At 43.0% G+C, this 22,898-nt stretch overlaps 5 protein-coding genes across 11 annotated transcripts; 2 read left to right on the top strand and 3 right to left on the bottom strand.

Annotated features, from left to right (window-relative positions):
* Positions 1 to 182: 182 nt before the first annotated feature.
* On the bottom strand, positions 183 to 3,032 carry eef1b2 (eukaryotic translation elongation factor 1 beta 2). The gene is made up of 7 exons (XM_049570196.1): positions 2,898 to 3,032; positions 1,475 to 1,597; positions 1,256 to 1,388; positions 1,108 to 1,174; positions 776 to 901; positions 396 to 463; positions 183 to 309 (listed from the first exon to the last, which is right to left on the bottom strand). Exons 1-7 carry the CDS (start codon positions 2,975 to 2,977, stop codon positions 223 to 225), a joined length of 684 nt encoding a protein of 227 aa, XP_049426153.1. The 5' UTR covers positions 2,978 to 3,032; the 3' UTR covers positions 183 to 222.
* Positions 3,033 to 5,989: 2,957 nt separating this feature from the next.
* Positions 5,990 to 9,731, top strand: arl11 (ADP-ribosylation factor-like 11). 2 transcript variants are annotated; one of them, XM_049570199.1, is made up of 5 exons: positions 5,990 to 6,122; positions 6,338 to 6,403; positions 6,606 to 6,721; positions 6,859 to 7,036; positions 9,395 to 9,731. In XM_049570199.1, the coding sequence occupies exons 2-5, from the start codon at positions 6,347 to 6,349 to the stop codon at positions 9,521 to 9,523; spliced, it is 480 nt and encodes a 159-aa protein (XP_049426156.1). In that variant the 5' UTR covers positions 5,990 to 6,122; positions 6,338 to 6,346; the 3' UTR covers positions 9,524 to 9,731. The 2 variants fall into 2 exon arrangements, with proteins under 2 accessions (XP_049426156.1, XP_049426155.1); XM_049570198.1 differs by having other exon boundaries at positions 6,089 to 6,229.
* On the bottom strand, positions 9,605 to 11,623 carry ebpl (EBP like). The gene is made up of 4 exons (XM_049570197.1): positions 11,152 to 11,623; positions 10,773 to 10,842; positions 10,548 to 10,686; positions 9,605 to 10,078 (listed from the first exon to the last, which is right to left on the bottom strand). Exons 1-4 carry the CDS (start codon positions 11,326 to 11,328, stop codon positions 9,832 to 9,834), a joined length of 633 nt encoding a protein of 210 aa, XP_049426154.1. The 5' UTR covers positions 11,329 to 11,623; the 3' UTR covers positions 9,605 to 9,831.
* Positions 11,624 to 13,558: 1,935 nt separating this feature from the next.
* cavin2b (caveolae associated protein 2b) lies at positions 13,559 to 22,492 on the bottom strand. Its single transcript, XM_049570548.1, has 6 exons — positions 22,120 to 22,492; positions 21,036 to 21,176; positions 17,711 to 17,812; positions 15,847 to 16,110; positions 15,613 to 15,765; positions 13,559 to 14,284 (listed from the first exon to the last, which is right to left on the bottom strand). Exons 1-6 carry the CDS (start codon positions 22,363 to 22,365, stop codon positions 13,934 to 13,936), a joined length of 1,257 nt encoding a protein of 418 aa, XP_049426505.1. The 5' UTR covers positions 22,366 to 22,492; the 3' UTR covers positions 13,559 to 13,933.
* Positions 17,830 to 21,021, top strand: LOC125885103 (cysteine-rich, acidic integral membrane protein-like). Of its 6 annotated transcripts, none has more exons than XM_049570547.1 (4): positions 17,830 to 18,014; positions 18,251 to 19,084; positions 19,610 to 20,071; positions 20,166 to 21,021. In XM_049570547.1, the coding sequence occupies exons 1-3, from the start codon at positions 17,965 to 17,967 to the stop codon at positions 19,707 to 19,709; spliced, it is 984 nt and encodes a 327-aa protein (XP_049426504.1). In that variant the 5' UTR covers positions 17,830 to 17,964; the 3' UTR covers positions 19,710 to 20,071; positions 20,166 to 21,021. The 6 variants fall into 6 exon arrangements, with proteins under 6 accessions (XP_049426504.1, XP_049426503.1, XP_049426502.1 ...); XM_049570546.1 differs by having other exon boundaries at positions 18,251 to 19,165; positions 19,631 to 20,071; XM_049570545.1 differs by having other exon boundaries at positions 18,251 to 19,820; positions 20,099 to 20,192; positions 20,239 to 21,021.
* Positions 22,493 to 22,898: the final 406 nt, after the last annotated feature.

Below are 22,898 nucleotides of genomic sequence, written 5' to 3'. Positions count from 1 at the left end.
AATCTGAACTTATGTGTATTTGATGTTTTTTCCCCTCCAAATCTTAAAACCAAAAACATGTATGGAGCAAAATATCCCAGAATCTGAATCTTTCAATCACTGTGTGACAGAGAAACACAAAGTGGAGCTGCGGCGCCCCCTGCTGGCTCCCTTCAGAATAACTCAAGACACACACACAATGGTTCTGTGTTGAAGTGCTCTTTATTAACATGATATTTGTTCTCAGATCTTGTTGAAAGCAGCAACATCCATCGACTGAACGAAGTCCTCGAAGGCTGTGATCTGCTCCTCCAGGATGTCTGTGCCCACCTGACCACACATACACACAGGTAAATACACACACTCAAGGTAACACAAGCCGTAGTGTACAAACAGCAGATCAGAGAGCCGCTCACCTTGTCGTCTTCCACCACGCAGCCGATCTGCAGCTTCTTGATGCCGTAACCCACCGGGACCAGTTTGGCTGCAGGACAAGTAAACTGATCAGTATTTATCAATCAGGCTGTGATCAATTCGTATCAGTGTTTGTTTCTCTGCTGAGGTCTCAGATTGTTTGGTGACATCACACATTCAGCCGAAAGATGGTGAGTTAGATCATCACAGAATCTGCAGAGTTATACTGGACTGACAGAGAGTACAGTATGCGGCAGTGTTATGTAGTACAGTATGCGGCAGTGTTATGTAGTACAGTATGTGTTATGTAGTACAGTATGAGCCAGTGTTACGTAGTATAATATGCACCAGTGTTATGTAGTACAGTATGCGGTTTTCTTACACTGTCCCCAGACGAGCCCATCCATCTGAATACTGCGAACACACTCCTCCAGCTTTGCCATGTCTGTCTCGTCGTCCCACGGCTTGACGTCCAATAGGATTGACGATTTGGCGATGAGGGTGGGCTCTGAGGAGGAAGAGAAGGAGATCAGTTCCCATGGAAACAAGTCTGGACTTACAGCCACAAGAGGCCACGACACTCTGTCAGGTAAAATAGGTGTCCATCAGGCAGTCAGCCGAAAGATGGTGATAGGTTGATCATCATGAAGAGCCGGCCAATTAGGGGACAGTATTCTGTCTGTAGATCAGTACTGTGATCGGTGCGAGACGTACTCTTTGCCTTCTTGGCGGCGTACTCGGCCAGGCGTTCCTCCTTCAGTCTGGCTGCCTCTGCATCCTCCTGCAAGACGAAACACAGGGAACGTTAAACATGGACTCCATTGACAAATCCAGGTGGCTGATGACATCACTGTGACCTCACCTCCTCGTCAGAGCCGAACAGGTCGATGTCGTCGTCCTCGTCGTCATCTTTGGAGGCGGGGGCGGAGGTGGATGTGGTGTCAGCCACATCTGAGGGGCCGTACTGGCCCAGAGGTTTCTTCACACCTGGGAGGCTGACAGGAGGAGGAGGAGGGTCACTGATGATGTCACACACATACACCTGTGCACCTAAACACCTTGATGACGTCACTGTCCTCACCTGCTCTTCTGGCTCTGGTAGGATTTGATGTGGTTGTACCAGCGGAGGGCGTGGCACAGGTCGGCTGGGGGTGGGGTCGAGATCGCCTCGAAGACCGCTACGTCAGCCTGAGAGGGAACGTACCTGACGACAGGTAAACACATCATAAATACACATATAGAGACAGACTGGTGTCAATTGTGTAATTTAAAACATTTCAGCAAATACAAAAAAAGTAAACATACAAATATAATTTGTAAATATAAAATTTCGGATAAATAAAATTCCAATGAATTAAATATCTGAATACATTCAACAAATTAACTGACATACATTTAATTAATTTATAAATAAAAAGCATTTGTGAATATTTTCCTAACGTTTTAAATGAGTGAATCTCATTTCTACACTTGCAGATTTGCATTTTACGCACGCTGTACGGAGGCAGATTTGTGTAATCTGTAAAAATAAAACACTTTCTACAAATACAAAGGAGGATTTGAAAACTCGACTATTTCGAAAATATGAAACAGATCGGCAAATGTATATGCAAACAAATTTCACAAATTAAGAAAAAATGCAAAACGTAAAATATGTTAAGATATTTAAATTTATAGATCAGTTTCATCGTTACTCAAATTTGCCTCCACACGGTGTGTAATGTGATATAAAATGCAAATTCACAAGTGTAGAATTATGTTTCATTAAGAAAAACTTTATTATGTGCATATAAAGTCATTTATTTTTTGTTCAATTTTATATACACTTGCAAATTTCTTCCTGCAAAATGGAGACAACAAATTTGGTTTGTGTTTGAGCAACATATTTATATTTCAGATCGTCATTTATCAGCATTAACACTGACACTTTGCGTCTCCACGGTTAACCAACAGTTGTAACTTAAGTCAAATTATTCGCAGGCAGCTATCAAATTAAAAGCTACATTATCATTTTGTTAGCATGTAGCTGAAATTAATTAATGCGCCTGTTTATCTTCGTTGAGTTTAAACTCAAAATAACAAGGTGCTGTGTTAAACTAACTCTCTGTGGGACCTGTAAGAGTTCATTCATGAGACACGCAGCAGCACAGTTAGCATGTTAGCACCATGTGGCTCCCTGCTAACGATAGCTTGCAGCTACGTCTTCACATCGAACACGTTTTGAATTAAACTGAACTGAACTCTAACTCGTCGGTTGTCCCATTGGAAACTCTGCAGACTGACCCGCGGACATTTAAAAACCCTGTATCGGTTCATGTAGTCACATTTAAACACTTAAACTCCGCTAACAGCCTGTCGGCTAACTGTTAGCCGCTGTTAGCTAACTGAGCGCAGAGCCAAGATGGCGCCCAGCCGCTCGCAGTTTCTCTGTGCAGAACTCCACCACAGTTTCTAGATGGTTCTACTGGGCTCTACTGGTTTCCACCGAGTTCTACTGCACTGACCCCTCGATGTAGCTGCGCTCCGCCAGGAAGCCGTTCAGCACTTTGAGGCCGGAGGTTGATTTCAAGTCGCCGAAGCCCATGATGACGCGGAAGATCCGGGGAGGAGGAGGGAAGGAGCCGCCGGAGGAGCGAGAAGAAGAAGGAGGGAGGAGGCGGGAAGAGCCTGGCTTTATACCCGGAGACAGACCCCTCCTCACCGGGCACCGCTCCTCCTCCTCACCGCTGAACCTGGAGGAGGAGGACATATTGGTGCTAACAAAAATAACAACAACTGAAACAATAATAATAATAATAATAATAATAATAAAATCCAATGAATAATATTTAACAACAACAATAGCAGTGTACAGACTGGTCGGTTTTTTATGATGCTTGTGATGATTGTAATGACCTGACTGAGGTGGTGTCTTCCTATGTATCTTTCTGTGAGGACTGAGATAAGGAAAGCAAAGAAAATATATAGAGAAAAAATAGAATTACAGTATAGTAGTGGTAATCTTGGAGATGCTTGGAAGGGCATTAAGTCCATGGCCGCTATAAACCAGAATAAAGACAGTACTGGGAAACATGTTAATCTGGAAGGGGTCAAGGACCAGGAATTGCCAAATGCTTTTTATTCTCGTTTTGAACAGCTTGACTTTTCTGATAAGATAAGTGAACTTAAAAATTCACTTTCCCCAGCCAATGACATTATAATATCAGAAGACGAGGTGGTTAAGTTATTGAAAGGCACTGATGTGAGAAAAGCCCCAGGTCCTGACGGTACATGTGGCCGTACATTGCATCACTGCGCTGTGCAGCTTGGTGGTGTTCTTAAACATATTTTTCAAATGACAGTTGATTCTTTTCAGTATCCCAGTACATGGAAAATATCTCATATTGTGCCACTACTGAAGAATAGTAGCCTAGACAGCCTAATGACTTAAGGCCAATGCCCTCACTTCACTGATAATGAAAATCCTGGAGAAAATAATTAAGAATGAGATTCTCACAGCTATCCAGGGTGAACTCGACCCTCTACAGTTTGCTTACCAGGCTGGAAAGGGTGTTGAGGATGCTAAGATTTTTATTCTTAACGCCTTGTATAAACATCTGGAGAAACCTAATGCCCATGCTAGACTGTTGTTTGGAGATTTCTCCTCCGCTTTTAATCACATGCAACCTTGTCTTTTAATCGAGAGACCGATTTCTGATTTTAAACTACCACATCAACTTGTTTTACTGATTTTAGACTTCTTGACCAACAGACAGCAGAGGGTCATTGTGAATGGTCGTTTGTCTGACACTGTTGTAACTAATACTGGTTCACCACAGGGGTGCGTATTGTCACCTCTTCTTTATATGTTATACACTGACAGCTGCACATCATCTTGTGACAGCAGCTTCCTTGTTAAGTTTTCGGATGACACTGTGCTGTTGTCTCTCCTTCAGGGTGCCCAACACAACCACGGTGTGGCTCTCCCTGCATTTGTAGATTGGTGTAAGGACAACTTTCTAGAGTTAAATGCATCCAAAACTAAAGAAATGATGATTGATTTTAGACGTAACAAGAAGGCCTTCACTGAGAGTGTCATAGATGGAGAGAAGATTGAAACTGTCAGCTCCTGTAAATATCTAGGCACTGTGTTTGACAGCCAGCTTAAATGGTTAACACTGAAGCTCTGGTCAAACGTGGACAGCAGAGGACTCATCTCCTTCGAATGTTAAATTCTTTTTCTGTCAGTCCAGTGATTCTTTGTCGTTTTTATCAGTCCTTCATTGAAAACCTTTTGACTTATTCTTTTATCTGTTGGTTCAACAACCTGTCACTCAGGGACAAGAATAGCCTGAACAGAGTTGTGGAAATTTGTTCCAAGATTATCGGACTTAAGCAGAGAGAGCTAGGTCCTCTATGGGAGCAACAGGTTCTGAGGAAGTCACACAGCATTCTAAGTTCTTCAGGCATGTTTTAGCAAGTGAATTTTCACTGTTGCCTTCAGGGCGTCGTTATGCCCAACCTGCTTGTAAGGGTTATCGCTTTTCCAAGTCTTTCATCCCCTCTGCTGTCCGATTGTTAAACACATCCTTATGAATTGTATTGTGTGTATTGTGCATTGTGCATTGGGTACTGTGTACCTCTATGTATTTTTATCATCCAGTGCTGGTATTGATTACTTTTTTTAATGAACATATTTATTGGTATTTTCTTCACATTTTAATGTAATTCATCATGGCGACTAACAACATTTGCACACAGCTTTTAATTTTCTTTCTATGTTCTATGTGTTGTGTGTGTGTTGTTGTGCGAGCTGTCAAATGAAATTGCCCTTTAGGGGATTATTAAAGTTGTCTTGAGTCTTGAGCTTTATATAAAATAAACAAAAAATAATAAATAAAATAATAATAATACTTAGTATGAAATACAATAATATTTAGTAACAAAAACGATGAGAAATTGTAATAAAAATCAATAATATAACATGAATAATAATAATAATAAATATTGTTTAGACAACAATTATACTTGATAATAATCGATTATAATACAATGAAGTAATACTAATAAGAATAAAATGTGATAATATTTAATAACAATAATGCCAATAATAAATTATATTAAAAATATAATAATATAATATTGATAATAATAATTAAATAAAATAATAATTACAACAACAACAACAACAACAATAATAATACTCATAACAATAATAGAAGTAATTTTAATAAGAAAAATGCAAAGAAGGAGAGTTATGAATATATATGTTATTATATATATAAATGTTATATATATAAATGTTATAATATTAATTTATATAAATTAAATGTCAGTCAGGAAACAGTTTAACACAATATGTTGACAAGACTTAAAAAAGTAAAAGAAAAATTAAATACAGATAGAAAAATGAAAAACTATTTATTTTCTTATTTTATTTAGTTTCAGTGTGATCCTCCTGTTTTCTACTTGCATCAAAAGTGCTACACAATTATTATTATTATTGTTATTATTATTGAGAGACAAACAAAAACAATGACACAAACTGTTTATCATGTCTGACTCATTATGTCTTCTTTCTTCTTCTGTGTGCTGGACGTGAGCTCTGCCTGCAGACGCTCCACACGCCTCTCATACAAGAATGCAGTCAGACCTGTACCACTGTCACATGACCTACTGTGATTGGACGCTGCGCACTGATTGGCCCTGGGCTTCAATGAAGCTGAACACACCTGAGAGATGTCAGACAGGTGAGTTTCAGCCAGACACACGGAGCTCGGCATTACCCCACTGTTATTACAGGTGAAGGAAAACAAGAAGAGTGATGGGTCAGGGTCACAGCTCCGCCTCCCCTCAGGTAACTCACACTGTACCTGACACACAGGTGTGTCTCACCTGCCTGACAGTCACCGGTCAGGGACGGAGAACATGTTCTCAAAAGTAACAGGTGTGTTTGTGCGTCCAGGTGATCCTGATGGGTTTGGACTCTGCTGGGAAGTCGACTCTGTTAGCCCGCCTCCTGACAGGACAGGTGAGTGTGATACGGACAGGTGAGAGTGAGATGGACAGGTGAATGTGAGACAGACAGGTGAGTGTGAGATGGATAGATGAGTGTGAGACATACAGGTGAGTGTGAGACAGACAGGTGAGTGTGAGACGGACAGGTGAGAGTGAGAAGGACAGGTGACCAACGGGTGTCTCAGGTGTGACTGTGGTCGTGTGTTTACCTGAAGGTGATGGAGACGTCTCCGACCATTGGGTTCAATGTGGGATCTGTGGACCTCGACAAGAAGACGTCTCTGACTGTGTGGGACATTGGAGGACAGAAGAACATGAGGGCCAACTGGAGGTAAATACTAAAACATAAACAACCAAACAAACACACACACAAACAAATCAAACACACACACACAAACAAAGTAAATAAGCACACAACTATGGAAACAATCATACAAAGAAAACAAACACTCTGTTGTTGTTGTTGAGGTACTACCTGGACGACTCTAAGGCTCTGGTGTTCATGGTGGACAGCAGCGACCGGTCCCGGCTGCCGGAGGCTCAGAAGGTTCTGAAGAAGGTTCTGAATGACGAGAAGCTCCGAGGAGTTCCTCTCATGGTTCTCGCCAATAAGAAGGATCTGCCCCACTCCATGACCATCAGAGAGGTACGGGACACACCAGAACCTCAACCACAACCTCAACCATAACCTCAACCATAACCTCAACCACAACCACAACCTCAACCACAACCTCAACCATAACCTCAACCATAACCTCAACCACAACCACAACCACAACCACAACCTCAACCACAACCTCAACCACAACCTCAACCATAACCTCAACCATAACCTCAACCACAACCACAACCTCAACCATAACCTCAACCATAACCTCAACCACAACCACAACCACAACCTCAACCACAACCTCAACCATAACCTCAACCACAACCACAACCTCAACCATAACCTCAACCATAACCTCAACCATAACCTCAACCACAACCACAACCACAACCTCAACCATAACCTCAACCATAACCTCAACCACAACCACAACCTCAACCACAACCTCAACCACAACCTCAACCATAACCTCAACCATAACCTCAACCACAACCACAACCTCAACCATAACCTCAACCATAACCTCAACCACAACCACAACCACAACCTCAACCACAACCATAACCTCAACCACAACCACAAACCTCAACCACAACCACAACCACAACCTCAACCTCAACCACAACCTCAGCCTCAACCACAATCACAACCATAACCTCAACCACAACCACAACCTCAACCACAACCATAACCTCAACCACAACCACAAACCTCAACCACAACCACAACCACAACCTCAACCTCAACCACAACCACAACCTCAACCACAACCACAACCATAACCTCAACCACAACCACAAACCTCAACCACAACCACAACCACAACCACAACCTCAACCTCAACCACAACCACAACCACAACCTCAACCACAACCATAACCTCAACCACAACCACAAACCTCAACCACAACCACAACCACAACCTCAACCTCAACCACAACCACAACCACAACCTCAACCACAACCATAACCTCAACCACAACCACAAACCTCAACCACAACCACAACCACAACCACAACCTCAACCTCAACCACAACCTCAGCCTCAACCACAATCACAACCATAACCTCAACCACAACCACAACCTCAACCATAACCTCAACCATAACCTCAACCACAACCACAACCTCAGCCTCAACCACAACCACAACCACAAACCTCAACCACAACCACAACCACAACCTCAACCTCAACCTCAACCACAACCTCAGCCTCAACCACAATCACAACCATAACCTCAACCACAACCACAACCTCAACCATAACCTCAACCACAACCACAACCTCAGCCTCAACCACAACCACAACCTCAGCCTCAACCACAACCACAACCTCAGCCTCAACCATAACCTCAACCATAACCTCAACCACAACCACAACCTCAGCCTCAACCACAAGCTTTCTAGTTAGTGAACAAGAACATAGGATGCTTCTTATTTACAAAACAAGGACAGAGGTTTCCTAATTAGGGACCAAGGACAGAGGAAGAATCCTAGTTAGGGACCAAGGACAGAGGAAGCATCCTAGTTAGGGACCAAGGACAGTGGAAGCGTCCTATTTAGGAACCAAGGACAGAGGAAGCATCCTAGTTACAGAACAAGAACAGAAAAAACTTCTTAAGTAGGGACCAAGGACAGAGGAAGCATCCTAGTTAGGGACCAAAGACAGAGGAAGCGTCCTAGTTAGGGACCAAGGACAGAGGAAGCATCCTAGTTAGGGACCGAGGATAGAGGAAGCTTCCTATTTAGGGACCAAGGACAGAGGAAGCGTCTTAGTTAGGGACCAAGGATAGAGGAAGCATCCTAGTTAGGGACCAAGGATAGAGGAAGCTTCCTCTGTCCTTGTTCCATAAATAGTACTTATCCTATGTCCTTTTCCCCTAACCTGGTAGCTTATTTTGTCATTGTTCCCAAACTAGAACACTTCCCCTGGGATGCCTCCTCTGATCTTGTTCCCTAACTAGGAAGCTCCCTCTGTCCTTGTTTCCTAACTAGGATGCTTCCTCTTTCCTTGTTCCCTAACGAGGAAGCTTCCTCTTTCCTTGTTCCCTAACTAGGAAGCTTCCTCTGTCCTTGGTCCCTAACTAGGGTGCTTCCTCTTTCCTTGTTCCCTAATGAGGAAGCTTCCTCTGTCCTTGGTCCCTAACTAGGAAGCTTCCTCTGTCCTTGTTTCCTAACTAGGGTGCTTCCTCTTTCCTTGTTCCTAGTTAGGGACCAAGGACAGAGGAAGCTTCCTGTTTAGTGAACTACACTAACTAGTTGTGAATTCAAGCCTTTTTAACTCATCTCCTCATCATTGTTTTTTGTCCATCCCTCCCTGTACCCCCCTCCTCCTCTCTGACTCCCGCCCCCTCTCCTCCTCCTCCTCCTCCTCCTCCTCCTCCCCCCCATCAGATCTCCAATCAGTTGGACCTTCCCAGTTACGTAGACCGGCTGTGGGAGATTCAGGCCTGCAGTGCTCTGAAAGGACTCGGCCTCCAACAGGCCTTCATGTCCGTCAACAAACTCATCAAGAAGAGCTGAGAGGAGGAGGAGGATGAGGAGGAGGAGGAGGAGGAGGAGCGTAGAGAGAGTGGATAAAGAGAGAAATGATGTGACGGAAACTAGTAAATGTTAATGTCTCTACATTTATTATTTATAATAATTATCTGTTGTTTGCTGTAAGGATGTAACGACTGATCAATAATCAGACTGTAGGGACCGATTATTAAAGTCTCATATCAGTGATCTATGTGAACAGTGTTGACTCTAATCAATCAGCCAATCAATCAGTCAGTCTCAGGTGTCGATCAATAACATTCCAATAATATTTAAAACACCGTCCACTGTCTCTACGCCGTCTTCTTGTTGACGCCGCCGTCCGCTCTGAGCATGTGCAGCTGCCTCAGAGAGAACCAGGACTGGAGCAGCAGCAGAACCGGGACCAGGACCCAGACCCCATTGAAGAAGACCAGGTAGACCCACAGGTAGATCCAGGAGGACGTGTCCAGGTGAGGACTGCCCACCAGCCAATCAGGACAGAACGTCATCCAGCAGCCGTACAGCTCGCACACGCTCAGAGACACCTGCAGGAAGTGTCTGCAAACACACAGCAGGTACTGTTACTATGGTAACTGTCCTTCAGGGAAGTGTAAGGGAACAAGGACAGAGGAAGCTTCTTACTAAGGGACCGAGGAAATAGGATGCTTACTGTTTATGGAACAAGAAGCTTCTTATTTACAGAGGAGGCATTCTGGTTAGGGAACAAGGACAGAGGGTGTGTCCTACTTAGGAAACAAGGACAGAGAAAATGTCGTCGTTATGGAAGATGGACAGAGGAAGCTCACCAGTTAGGAAACAAGATCAGAGGAGGCGCCCTACTTTGAGAACAAGAACAAAGGATGCTTCCTACTAACAGAATAAGGACAGAGGGAGCTTCCTAGTTACAGAACAAGGACAGAGGAAGCATCCTAGTTAGGGAACAAGGACAGAGAAATCATTCTAGTTCGGGAGGAAGCACAAAGGATCCTCCCATGTTCAAAACAAGGGCAAAACGTCATAGTATTACCTGTAGTATTTGTCCCTCAGTACTGCGTGTATCAGGAGCACAGCGAGCAGTGAGTCGAGGACGACGGTCAGTATTTCGATGGAGACGATGGTCGGATCAGAAATGAGCCAGCGGCCATCAGCTTTACCGTACTCCTTCCCTACAGACACACAGTTACAGTTACTGTAGTAAAAGTACTCGAGTACAGTACAAGTATAAAGGTAGTAACTCCAGTAGAGTACTCACAGAGTTCAGCCAGAGGACCTTCAGACGTCTCCACTGTCCCAACCAGAGACATGTAGACAAACGGACCTTCCTGTGGACAGATGGACAATAAAAACATAAACAACAAACAACAATCAGAGGGGTATTCTGAAACTCTGAGTCTAATCCTGAACTCTGAGTTGACTTACTCTGAGCGAGCAGGTTAGGTTCATAGAGTCGGTTGCCATGGTGATTGACTCTGAGTTTGACTTACCTCTCTGTCTGGAACTGACAACCCAGAGTTTCCCTCATCTCAGGGTTAACACACTCAGAGTTTTCACTGAACCCCCCACAGCGTCCTGTGGACAGGACAAGCTGAAGAATGACAAACAAATATAAATCAGGTCCCAATTGTTCGTACCAGTGTCAGGTGGACGATGACGTCATAAAACAGCCACATCAGGATCCACCTGTCCTCTGCGGAGCTCCGCCCACCATACCTGCGTGCCAGCAGGACGGCAGCTAACACCTGGATGCTACATGCTAACAGAGACAGGACAGAGACCAGAGAGAGGCCGGGGGGCGCTACTGAGTCCATCTACACCACAGAAGAAGAACCCAGTCCAACTCTGTTGTAGAACTCTGTGGTAGAACCTTGTTGTAGAACTCTGTGGTAGAACCTTGCTTTAGAACTCTGTGGTAGAACCTTGTAGGAGAACTCTGTGGTACTTCAGACAGAAGCAGTGTCTGGATGAAAATTCAGGCTCCAACTCTGTGACTATGGAGTGACGTCTCAGAACCCCGCCCCCGCCTGTCTCTATTGGCTATGTTGGTTCTAAGCCCTGCCTCGAGTCATCCCATTGGTTGCTGAGGAGACCACCCCACTCCCTGACCCCGCCCCCTCCAAAGGTCAACAGAGTCTGAATCAAACCTCATTCATTAAACAGCTGATTCTACAGAGAACTCAGGACTTTAACTTTGGCAGATCCCTTCAGATCAGTCAATCAATTAGTCAATTGATTACATCTCAGATTAAATTATAAAATATATGTGTTTATGTCAGAAAACTGTGAGAACCATCTTGTTTTGTTCGACCAAAAGAAGTTAATTAAGTTCTGGGTTAAAATCAGAGACAGGAAACAGAGTGGTGGTTACACGTTTTTTTTATTGATTACACAGTTCAGGTGGTTCTGGCACACCTGGGGGACGACTGACAGTCTGACAGGAAGTCAAACAGGAAATGTTCTTTGGCAGCAGGAAGTTTCATTAACGGTAAATAAAAGAACAACAGCGACTGTAAACCTGAAAACAACAAACAGAACAAACAGTCGGTCTCTAACTCTGTGGCTGTTTCCAATCAATATGCAACGGATCAATCTGTTTGATCAGGTCTGTTGATCAGTGGTTCTGTCACTGTTACAGTTAATAATACTTTGTGTCGTTAGTAAACAGATAATCAATCAACAGGCTGGTTATTAATCAGTGTAGATATCAACACACACACACACACACACACACACACACACACACGCACACACTGTAGGAAACTGATCAACTTATTGATCAGTGGAAAGCAAAACATTTCAGACAGCAGAGTTCTTTACTAACAGATATCAGACAGGAATGACAGGAGAACATTTGGAAAATGTTGGGGGAACCTTGATGGAACCTCAGTGGAAACTTGAGGGAACCTTTGAGGGGAACCCAAGTGGAATGTTTGAGGAACCTTGTAGGAACCCCAAGGGAGTCTTTGTGAGACCTTGGGTAGAACGTAGGGGGACGCTGGAGGAACCAACCAAGGAGGAACCCTAGAAGTGCTTTACTGTAACCATAGGGAATCCTTTGGGAAATTTGAAGGCAACATTTGAGGAACCTTAGAAGAACTTTACAGGAATCTTACAGCTATGTTAAGGGGACTTTTGTAGAACCTCACACAAACGTTATGGGAACTCTTGGGGAACCTGGGCCAAGAACAGTAGAACCTTAGAGGTATCTTTTGAAAAAAAAACTTTAAGGTAACCTTTGAGGAACCTCTGGGGAACTCTATGGGATTCTTAAGGTCATGTTAGAGGAACTTAAGTAGACCACACAAAAAAATATTATGGAAACTCTTGGGAAACCTTGGCCAAACATCCTAGACCCTTAGAGGTACTTTAGTATAAACATAAAGGATCCATATGGAAATTTTAAGGAAACATTTGAGGAACCTCTGGGGAACTGAATGGGAATCTTACGGCTATGTTAGAGGAACTTAAGTTGAACCTCATAAAAATTTCACAGGAACTCTTGGGGAACCTTGGCCAACCATAGCAGAACCTCAGAAATACTTTTGTGTAACCATAAGGGATCCTTCGGGAAATTTTAAGGTAACCTTTGAGGAACCTCGGACGGACTTTATGGGACTCTTTCGGCTATGTTTGGGAAACTAGAACTCAACAAAAGCTTTATGGGAACTGTTGGGGAACTTTTGCCAAACACAGTAGAACCTTAGAGGTACTTCAGTGAAACCATAAAGGATCCTTTGGAAAATGTTAGGGCAACATTTAAGGAACCTTGGAGGAATGTTTAGGAAACAGTGGTAAAACTAATGAGGCACCACTAGGCAAGTATAAATTTAGACAGTTTGGGGATGATTTGTGGAACACTGGAGGGACATTTTGTATTCAGGGATCTGTTCAGCACCATGTTTACCTTAGTGATCCCTGAGTTCTGTCTGTTTGTGAGAACCTTGTCAGGTTGTAACTCATTGGGTCCCACCAATGGAAATTTTACATAAATGTTATTGATCAGCATGTTATTAGTGTTTCTATCAGTCAGCTGTTTAGAACAAAAACGAAAAGAGAAAAAAAAAAAAACTACAACTAAAGAACCGCGGAGCTCCAAATTTAAGTGTTCTCATTTTTCAGGTTTTCAGATCAGTTGAAGAAATGAACGTTTAAATTCTCCGACTTCATTCGAAACTTTACAAAACAGAAAGCATGTTTTTGCTTTTTAGTTCCTGAAAAGTTCAAATGTTGGAGAACCGAGGTTCTAAGGTTCGCATATAGAGACATGAAATATCAGCACAGATGATTAGATATGTGGAAGGAACGTGTGTGTGTGGAACTTTATCAATAACAGAAATACTTAAACGGCTCTGAAATTTAAAGGAACAGTTCCACTTTTATATAAAGGCCAAACTGTTCCTTTAAAGATCCGAGTGTTTAGGACTCCTCCTCTTTCTCCTCCTGAGGCAGGGTGGCAGACAAAGTGTACTCCTGACTGACTCCCTCCGAAACCACCGACAGATCCGCCTCCACACCTAACACCTCCTCGCCTCCCATCTCCTCTTCCTCTTTCACCTCCTCCTCTTCTTCTTTCACCTCCTCCTCTTTCACCTCCTCTTCCTCTTTCTCCTCATGCTCAGCTGGAGCCAGCTGGGCATGGACCTCGGTGAAGGGGACCTCCTGGTTGGTGCTGTCCAGCGGGGAGAGCTTGACATCAGCCTCTGTGAAGACAGACTCCCCCGCCTGAGGGGAAGCCTCGGGGGGCTGTGAGTCGGAGCTGCTGCGAGGCTGAAAGCACAGACAGTCAGAGGTCAGAGAAGTGGAACAACAGGGGAACTTGGTAGTAACTTAACGGATGGGACACATGTTGCCTCTTTTACCGCCTGGAGAACGTGAGGTCGGGTGCTGGGTGCTACACTTGTGCCAACTTTCAAGGTCATGAAGGTAAAATGCATCTGACATTGCTACTCTACCATAAACACCTTATCATCACCTAGGTACCAGAAAGTTCAGAGCTGATCTTCTTCCAGACGTGGTTCTAAATGTGTATCTAAATATCGTCTGTGGGACAGATGGAGAACCCAGGGTAGCCCAACTTCAGGGAGCAAAAAACGTGGCATGTGTACGGGACCTTAGAGAACTTTATTTGACCCTTAAGAGAATCTTAGCAGAGCCTCTTTCCACCAAAGGACCTCTGGCTCTTGAATTTGTTCTGTTTAACACTCTGGGGACCCTGCTGCTATCTAGAACCATCCAGTGTTCTGCCAGATTTGATCAGAACCATTGAAATCAAGGTGTCATCAATGGGGATTGTTCCACAACACATAATGCAAGTAAATTGTTGTAACAAGACGGCGGATCACAGTGATTACCTGCAAGTTTTTGTTGAGGAACCTTAGTAGAACATTGAAGGAACTTTAGCGGGAATGTCAGTGGCCACTTACTAAGAGAATTCATGGGGAAACCTTAGATGAATGTTACAGAAGTGTGTGGTAAACGTAAAGGGATGTTACAGGAAGTAGTGGAGAACATTAATGACACCTTTAGAAAATGTCAGAGCAATCTTCACGTGACATTTAGAAATCTAAGGAAAACTTAAGGGAATCAAGGGGATTCTAGGGGTAACCTCAGGGCAATATTAGGAATATGTGAAGGGAACACTGGGGGAACCTTAATCTAACTGTTATGGGGTCCTTAGCAGAACCCCAGAGGAACTTTATAGTAATCTTAGGGGAACCTTACAGGTACTTGACAACAAAAATGTGGGGGATCTTGGTGGCATGCTAAGGATACCTGGAGCACATTTAAGGTGAACTTCAGGGAAACATTGCTAGTTAAACATTGGGGCAAATATATTTCTGGGAACCTTGGGTTGTTGGAGGAACCTTAGTACAACGTTACAGGAGCTTTACAGTGGATGTTAGTGGAACCTTTCTAAGGGGATTCATGGGGTAACCTTAGAGGAATGGTACAAGAACTTGCGGTGAACCTAGTGGAATGTTAAAGGAAACTTTGGGGAACATTAGTGGCACTTGAAAAAGTTAGGGGGACCTAAGAGGAACTGAGAATGCTTGATAATATTGAGATGAAAGGAGTATTAGAACAACAAAGAGTACCTTCCTGATGCTGAAGGTCAGAGGTGAAACCTTCAGACTGGAGGTTCTCTGTTTGATCTTCTCTCGTTGTTCCTGAGAAACAATCTTTGTTCCGATCTTCGTCATCTTCTTCTCAATGTTCTGCCTGGAGAACGCCTTCTTCAGACTGTCAACCTGCGGAGGGAGAAACTGTTACACCTGTCTGTCTGACTGTGCTGTCTGTCTGACTGAACACCTTCAGTCGGACCTTCTTACCTTCTTCAGACTGGAACGTTTCAGTTTCTCGGCTCTGGACTTCTCCATGTTCTCCAGATCGTGAGGCCACATCTCCTCATCCTCTAACTCCGCCTCCAACCCAACGTCCTCATCAGATGATAGGTCAATGGTATGGAGCCCGCCCTCCTGGGATTGGTTGCCATCGACGCCTGCTGCCGATTCATCACGTTCTTCCAAAATCTCATCACGAGGGAACGGAGGAGGATCCTTCACGAAAACAGTGGAGGGGATCTCATTCTCCTCCTGAAGGAGAGGAGAACATTAGGAAAACATCTGAGAAACCAAACCTTGGATATGTTAAGGGGCCCTAAGTGGAACCTCAGCATAAGCTTAAAGGAACATTTGAGGGACATAAAGGCATGTTTACAGGAATACTCAGGGAAACCATAAGGAAACCTTGGGGAAACCCTTGGAGATTGTCAGGCTAGAGGAAGTTTAGGGGAACCAGGCAATAGTGGAACCTCAGAGGAACCTAAAAGGAATGCCGGTAAACCTTATCATAATATTATGGGAAGACAAGGTAAACATTCAAGAGTCAAGAGGTTATTGTCATGTACACAGCAAACGTAAACGTGGTTACAGGCAATGAATTCTTAGAGAGTCGCCCTGACACCACTAAAATACACACTGCTCCACAGACAAATTGTGCCATTTTAATGACACGCTGGAGAACCGTTCTGCCCTGAACAGTGCAGTTCCTGTACCACACTGTGATAGAGTTTGGATGCTCTCCACTGTGCATCTGTAAAAGTTGATGAGGAGTTTGGAGAATGCCTGTGGAAATTTTACTGTATGTGGAGAACCGTATTGTTTTCTGGAACTTTACTATCAGAGGAACACAGTACTATATGTGGAGAACTTGATTATCAAAGGAATACCATATTGTCTGCTGAGAACTTTACTGTCTGAGGGGAACCTTATGATCCGTGAGGAACCCTTCTTTCTGTGGAGAACGTAACTGTCAGAGGAGAACTTTCCTATCTGTGGAGAACTTCACTGTTTTTCTAGAACAATACTATCTGCAAAAACTTTACGATCAGAGGAGCACAGTACAATCTGTTGAGAACTTTACTGTCCATGGAGAACGTAACTATCATGGGGGAACTTTCCTATCTGTGGAAAATCATAAAATCTATGGAGAACCATCTTGTCGGTGGACAACTTAACTGTCCTTGAAGAACCCTACTGTTAAAGGGGCCGTCCACATACTTTTGTCCATATCCTGATATGCAGGTCTTTACACCAGAACAACACCAACAGGAGGACGAAGACCAGAGCTCCTCGTTCCCTCAGGGACTGAAAGGGTTAAACAGCTGACACAGAACCACACCCACTGAACACACTCACACACGCACTGAGGAATGCTGGGTATTTTAGGGAGGACGGGAATGTTTAGTGTTGGTGAGACGGGACAGAGAACACACATGTGCACACATGTACACAAGTGATCCTGCTCATACAGATCTACAAACACTCACCTGTTGATACAGAACACACAGTTCTGACCTGAGAACTGCTGACTGTTCCACTCACTGACTTCATAACTCACTGTGTTGTTGCCATGACAACCAGACCACATGACCACGGATCACTGAGAACTCCAGTTCACTTCTTGCTGCAGCTGACGACCAAATAAGGTCATGACTGACAATCACCAACAGACAGGGAGACTATCTGAGGAGAACCAGACTGTCTGAGGAGAACCAGACCGTCTGAGGAGGACCAGACTGTCTGAGGAGAACCAGACCGTCTGAGGAGAACCAGACCGTCTGAGGAGAACCAGACAATCTGAGGAGAACCTTACCAGCAAAGAACTTTAACCTCTGACCTCCATCACACTCACCTGGAAGATGAGAACTTTGAAGTTGTTCCTGCTGATCAGATGGGCATGGTTTGCCTCCAGCTTCTTCACCTGGACACCCTGACGCTCCATCCTGTCACGCACCTGCAGAAGCACAACAAGACAGGTGTGATATATTTAGAGACAGGTGTGATATATTTAGAGACAGGTGTGATATATTAGGAGACAGTGACAGGTGTGATATATTTAGAGACAGGTTTGATATATTTAGTGACAGGTGTGATATATTTAGTGACATGTGTGATATATTTAGTGACAGGTGTGATATATTTAGAGACAGTGACAGGTGTGATATATTTAGTGACAGGTGTCCGACATGTGAAGACGTTAACGTCCATGTGTGGTCACAGACGTGTCTGACATGTGGAGACATTAACGTCTTCGTGTGGTCAGAGACGTGTCCGACATGCAGAGACATTAATGTCTTCGTGTCGTTACAGACGTGTCCGACATGTGGAGACATTAATGTCTTTGTGTGGTCAGAGACGTGTCCGACATGTGGTGTGATATATTTAGAGACAGGTGTGATATATTTAGAGACAGTGACAGGTGTGATATATTTAGTGACAGATGTGATATATTTAGAGAGAGGTGTGATATATTTAGTGGCAGTGATAGGTGTGATATATTTAGTGACAGGTGTGATATATTTAGAGACAGTGACAGGTGTGATATATTTAGTGAGAGATGTGATATATTTAGAGACAGGTGTGATACATTTAGAGACAGCGACAGGTGTGATATACTTAGAAACAGGTGTGATATATTTAGTGACAGTGACAGGTGTGATATATTTAGAGACAGGTGTGATATATTTAGAGACAGTGACAGGTGTGATATATTTAGTGAGAGATGTGATATATTTAGAGACAGGTGTGATACATTTAGAGACAGCGACAGGTGTGATATACTTAGAAACAGGTGTGATATATTTAGTGACAGTGACAGGTGTGATATATTTAGAGACAGGTGTGATATATTTAGAGACAAGTGTGATATATTTAGTGACAGGTGTGATATATTTAGTGGCAGTGACAGGTGTGATATATTTAGTGACAGTGACAGTGACAGGTGTGATATATTTAGAGACAGGTGTGATATATTTACAGACAGTGACAGGTGTGATATATTTAGTGACAGTGACAGTGACAGGTGTGATATATTTAGAGACAGGTGTAATATATTTAGTGACAGTGACAGGTGTGATATATTTAGTGACAGTGACAGGTGTGATATATTTAGAGACAGGTGTGATATATTTAGTGACAGTGACAGTGACAGGTGTGATATATTTAGAGACAGGTGTAATATATTTAGTGACAGTGACAGGTGTGATATATTTAGTGACAGTGACAGGTGTGATATATTTAATGGCAGTGACAGGTGTGATATATTTAGTGACAGTGACAGGTGTGATATATTTAGTGACAGTGACAGGTGTGATATACTTAGAAACAGGTGTGATATATTTAGTGACAGTGACAGGTGTGATATATTTAGAGACAGGTGTGATGTATTTAGTGACAGTGACAGGTGTGATATATTTAGTGACAGTGACAGGTGTGATATATTTAGTGACAGTGACAGGTGTGATATACTTAGAAACAGGTGTGATATATTTAGTGACAGTGACAGGTGTGATATATTTAGAGACAGGTGTGATGTATTTAGTGACAGTGACAGGTGTGATATATTTAATGGCAGTGACAGGTGTGATATATTTAGTGACAGTGACAGGTGTGATATATTTAATGGCAGTGACAGGTGTGATATATTTAGTGACAGTGACAGGTGTGATATACTTAGAAACAGGTGTGATATATTTAGTGACAGGTGTGATATACTTAGAAACAGGTGTGATATATTTAGTGACAGTGACAGGTGTGATATATTTAGAGACAGGTGTGATGTATTTAGTGGCAGTGACAGGTGTGATATATTTAGTGACAGTGACAGGTGTGATATATTTAGAGACATGTGATATATTTAGAGACAGGTGTGATATATTTAGTGGCAGTGACAGGTGTGATATATTTAGAGACAGGTGTGATATACTTAGAAACAGGTGTGATATATTTAGTGACAGTGACAGGTGTGATATATTTAGAGACATGTGATATATTTAGAGACAGTGACAGGTGTGATATATTTAGAGACAGGTGCGATATATTTAGTGACAGTGACAGGTGTGATATACTTAGAAACAGGTGTGATATATTTAGTGACAGTGACAGGTGTGATATATTTAGAGACATGTGATATATTTAGAGACAGGTGTGATATATTTAGTGGCAGTGACAGGTGTGATATATTTAGAGACAGGTGTGATATACTTAGAAACAGGTGTGATATATTTAGAGACAGTGACAGGTGTGATATATTTAGAGACATGTGATATATTTAGTGACAGTGACAGGCGTGATATATTTAGAAACAGGTGTGATATATTTAGTGACAGTGACAGGTGTGATATATTTAGAGACATGTGATATATTTAGTGACAGTGACAGGCGTGATATATTTAGAAACAGGTGTGATATATTTAGTGACAGTGACAGGTGTGATATATACTTAGAGACAGGTGTGATATATTTAGTGACAGGTGTGATATATACTTAGAGACAGGTGTGATATACTTAGAGACAGGTGTGATATACTTAGAAACAGGTGTGATATATTTAGTGACAGTGACAGGTGTGATATATACTTAGAGACAGGTGTGATATACTTAGAAACAGGTGTGATATATTAGGAGACGGTGACAGGTGTGATATATACTTAGAGACAGGTGTGATATATACTTAGAGACAGGTGTGATATACTTAGAAACAGGTGTGATATATTAGGAGACAGGTGTGATATATTTAGTGACAGTGACAGGTGTGATATATTTAGAGACATGTGATATATTTAGTGACAGGTGTGATATATTTAGTGACAGTGACAGGTGTGATATATTTAGAGACAGGTGTGATAAATTTAGTGACAGGTGTGATATACTTAGAAACAGGTGTGATATATTTAGTGACAGTGACAGGTGTGATATATTTAGAGACAGGTGTGATAAATTTAGTGACAGGTGTGATATACTTAGAAACAGGTGTGATATATTTAGTGACAGTGACAGGTGTGATATATACTTAGAGACAGGTGTGATATATTTAGTGACAGTGACAGGTGTGATATATTTAGAGACAGGTGTGATATATTTAGTGACAGGTGTGATATACTTAGAAACAGGTGTGATATATTTAGAGACAGGTGTGATATATTTAGAGACAGGTGTAAATATATTTGGGCGTCATACCTCCTTCATGGTGACGGACAGTTTGCGGCTCTTGTCCAGCAGCTTGCTGACGGTGTTGGAGGTGTGGCTGTGGCTTTTGGACAGTTTGGTCATGTCAGCCTGGATCCCTCTGACCACGCCCTCCATCTCCACCTGGTGCACCTGAAACACAGCCAGCCAATCACCACTCAGCTGATTCAGAGTCTTAACGAGTCACTGGGGTGTTTTACTGTTATAAACGTGGTCATTAACCAGTGACAGGCTGGTCTGCAGGGCGACGCCTGCTGCAGGGATAAACGCATCCACAGGTCTCAGCCAGGAGATGATGTTTGTGTTTAAATTGTTTGTGCTGAAGTGTCAATATGACAAACATGTCAGGAATCTACAGTCACAGCAGAGTGAAACATGTGGCAACCAGCGAGTACTGCTGAGGGTCATGTGACGTCTGATGGAGGGACAGAAATAGATCTGTTTGTTTGTGTGTGTGTGTGTGTGTGTGTGTGTGTGTGTGTGTGTGTTCAAAACTTTCATAAAAGGAAGAGAAAAGCAAAATGAGGTCAGAGTGAGAGAGGAGATTAAGAGAGAGTCCAAAAACATGACACAAACTGTTTCCAAGGCAACGGTTAAAGCTACGACTAAATCGACAGTTTTTTGACTGGAGTTTGGTTTGGATGGTTTTTATGGAGCTGGCAACCCTGAACCAGGAAACGCGGGGTGACTGTCAACGTTAGATCAGCAGTTTTTTGAGAGGAGTTTGGTTTGGAAAGTTGCTCTGACTCTCTGGATCAACATCGACACATGTTGTCTTTACATAGTTACAGACAACGTCATGGCGACTGAAAGAACACAAACTGCTTTTAAATCGACAGTTTTTTCCATGGAGTTTGGTTTGGATGGTTTTTATAGACCTGGCAACCCTGGAGCAGCAACCTTGTGAAACATTGAACTTGTGTCAACTGTTGTTTCATGCAGTTGAAGCACGAGCTGACTAGATTTCTTTAAATCTCTCTCTGTACTGGAGTTAGTTCTGGTTCCTGTACTGGTGTCTGTACTGGTGTCTGTGGCGGACTCCCGCCCTCAGACCTGATGTTAAGGCGTGGCTCACCTCCATCTTGTTCTGGTTCTCCTGCACGGCGTCCAGCATGTTGACCAGTTTGTCCAGCAGTGTGAGGACGGTGATGGCGTTGACGGGACCCTGACCCATCGACTCGGGGTCGAACCCCGCCAGGGGGGACGAGGGGGAGACCTGGTCCTCCTCCTGCAGGTCCTGCTGGACAAACTGGTCCTGCTGGTCCTGGTTCTGTTGGGGGACCAGGAGGTCCTGGCTCTGGTGGGTCTCAGTGGTCACCATGACGACTCTGTCCTTAGTCCGACCGAAAACTCCTCAAAGTGCAGGAACTTTTTCAGCTGCAGAAAAACACTGAGCTCCACCTCAGCAGCTCCCTGAGAGAGAGTGTGTGTGTGTGTGTGTGTGTGTGTGTCAGAGTGTGCTGCGCTCTGATTGGTTGGCTCAGAGCAAAACTTTCCGTCTAACTTCCCAACTGTGGAAGCGTCCACACCTTTAACCCTTTCACTCCCACAGCGTGACCAGCTCTGTCTGTAAGTATAGATGGACTGCACCTTTGTGTCGCAGGAAGTCACAGGAACGTCAAAATAAAAGACACCTTTAATAAATAAAAATACTTTATTATAAAAATTCATACTCATAATGACAAGTACTGTAAAATATAGTTTTTGATTCATTTTAATTTAATTAAATCAAATAGAAATTAACAGTAAAAATGAATAAATAACACAAATAAAAAAACAACAAATATAAAATATACATAAAAATAAATAAGAATACAAAAGAAAATCATACTAATTTGGCAAATATTGTCTAAA

Source organism: Epinephelus fuscoguttatus, linkage group LG24, assembly GCF_011397635.1.
Source record: "Epinephelus fuscoguttatus linkage group LG24, E.fuscoguttatus.final_Chr_v1".
Taxonomy (NCBI): domain Eukaryota; kingdom Metazoa; phylum Chordata; class Actinopteri; order Perciformes; family Serranidae; genus Epinephelus; species Epinephelus fuscoguttatus.
The sequence above is the reverse complement of the archived record's forward strand: the minus strand, read 5'-3'. Positions and strand labels throughout refer to the sequence as shown.

Bases quoted from the DNA above. Each gene is read 5' to 3' on its own strand.
- eef1b2 (XM_049570196.1), bottom strand. From the start codon at position 2,977: ATGGGCTTCGGCGACTTGAAATCAACCTCCGGCCTCAAAGTGCTGAAC. The intron at 1,389-1,474 runs GTGAGGACAGTG...TCCTCCTGTCAG, and splicing joins TACCAGAGCCAGAAGAGCAG to CCTCCCAGGTGTGAAGAAAC. The intron at 1,175-1,255 runs GTGAGGTCACAG...TTCGTCTTGCAG, and splicing joins TGTTCGGCTCTGACGAGGAG to GAGGATGCAGAGGCAGCCAG.
- arl11 (XM_049570198.1), top strand. From the start codon at position 6,197: ATGGGTCAGGGTCACAGCTCCGCCTCCCCTCAG. The intron at 6,230-6,337 runs GTAACTCACACT...TTGTGCGTCCAG, and splicing joins ACAGCTCCGCCTCCCCTCAG to GTGATCCTGATGGGTTTGGA. The intron at 6,722-6,858 runs GTAAATACTAAA...GTTGTTGTTGAG, and splicing joins AACATGAGGGCCAACTGGAG to GTACTACCTGGACGACTCTA.
- LOC125885103 (XM_049570544.1), top strand. From the start codon at position 17,965: ATGTGTGATATATTTAGTGACAGGTGTGATATATTTAGAGACAGTGAC. The intron at 18,015-18,250 runs GTGTGATATATT...ATTTAGAGACAG, and splicing joins ATATTTAGAGACAGTGACAG to GTGTGATATATTTAGAGACA.
- ebpl (XM_049570197.1), bottom strand. From the start codon at position 11,328: ATGGACTCAGTAGCGCCCCCCGGCCTCTCTCTGGTCTCTGTCCTGTCT. The intron at 10,843-11,151 runs GTACGAACAATT...ATCTGTCCACAG, and splicing joins TCATCGTCCACCTGACACTG to GAAGGTCCGTTTGTCTACAT. The intron at 10,079-10,547 runs GTAATACTATGA...GTGTGTTTGCAG, and splicing joins CTGAGGGACAAATACTACAG to ACACTTCCTGCAGGTGTCTC.
- cavin2b (XM_049570548.1), bottom strand. From the start codon at position 22,365: ATGGTGACCACTGAGACCCACCAGAGCCAGGACCTCCTGGTCCCCCAA. The intron at 21,177-22,119 runs GTGAGCCACGCC...GCTGTGTTTCAG, and splicing joins AGAACCAGAACAAGATGGAG to GTGCACCAGGTGGAGATGGA. The intron at 15,766-15,846 runs GTAAGAAGGTCC...CTCCCTCCGCAG, and splicing joins AACGTTCCAGTCTGAAGAAG to GTTGACAGTCTGAAGAAGGC.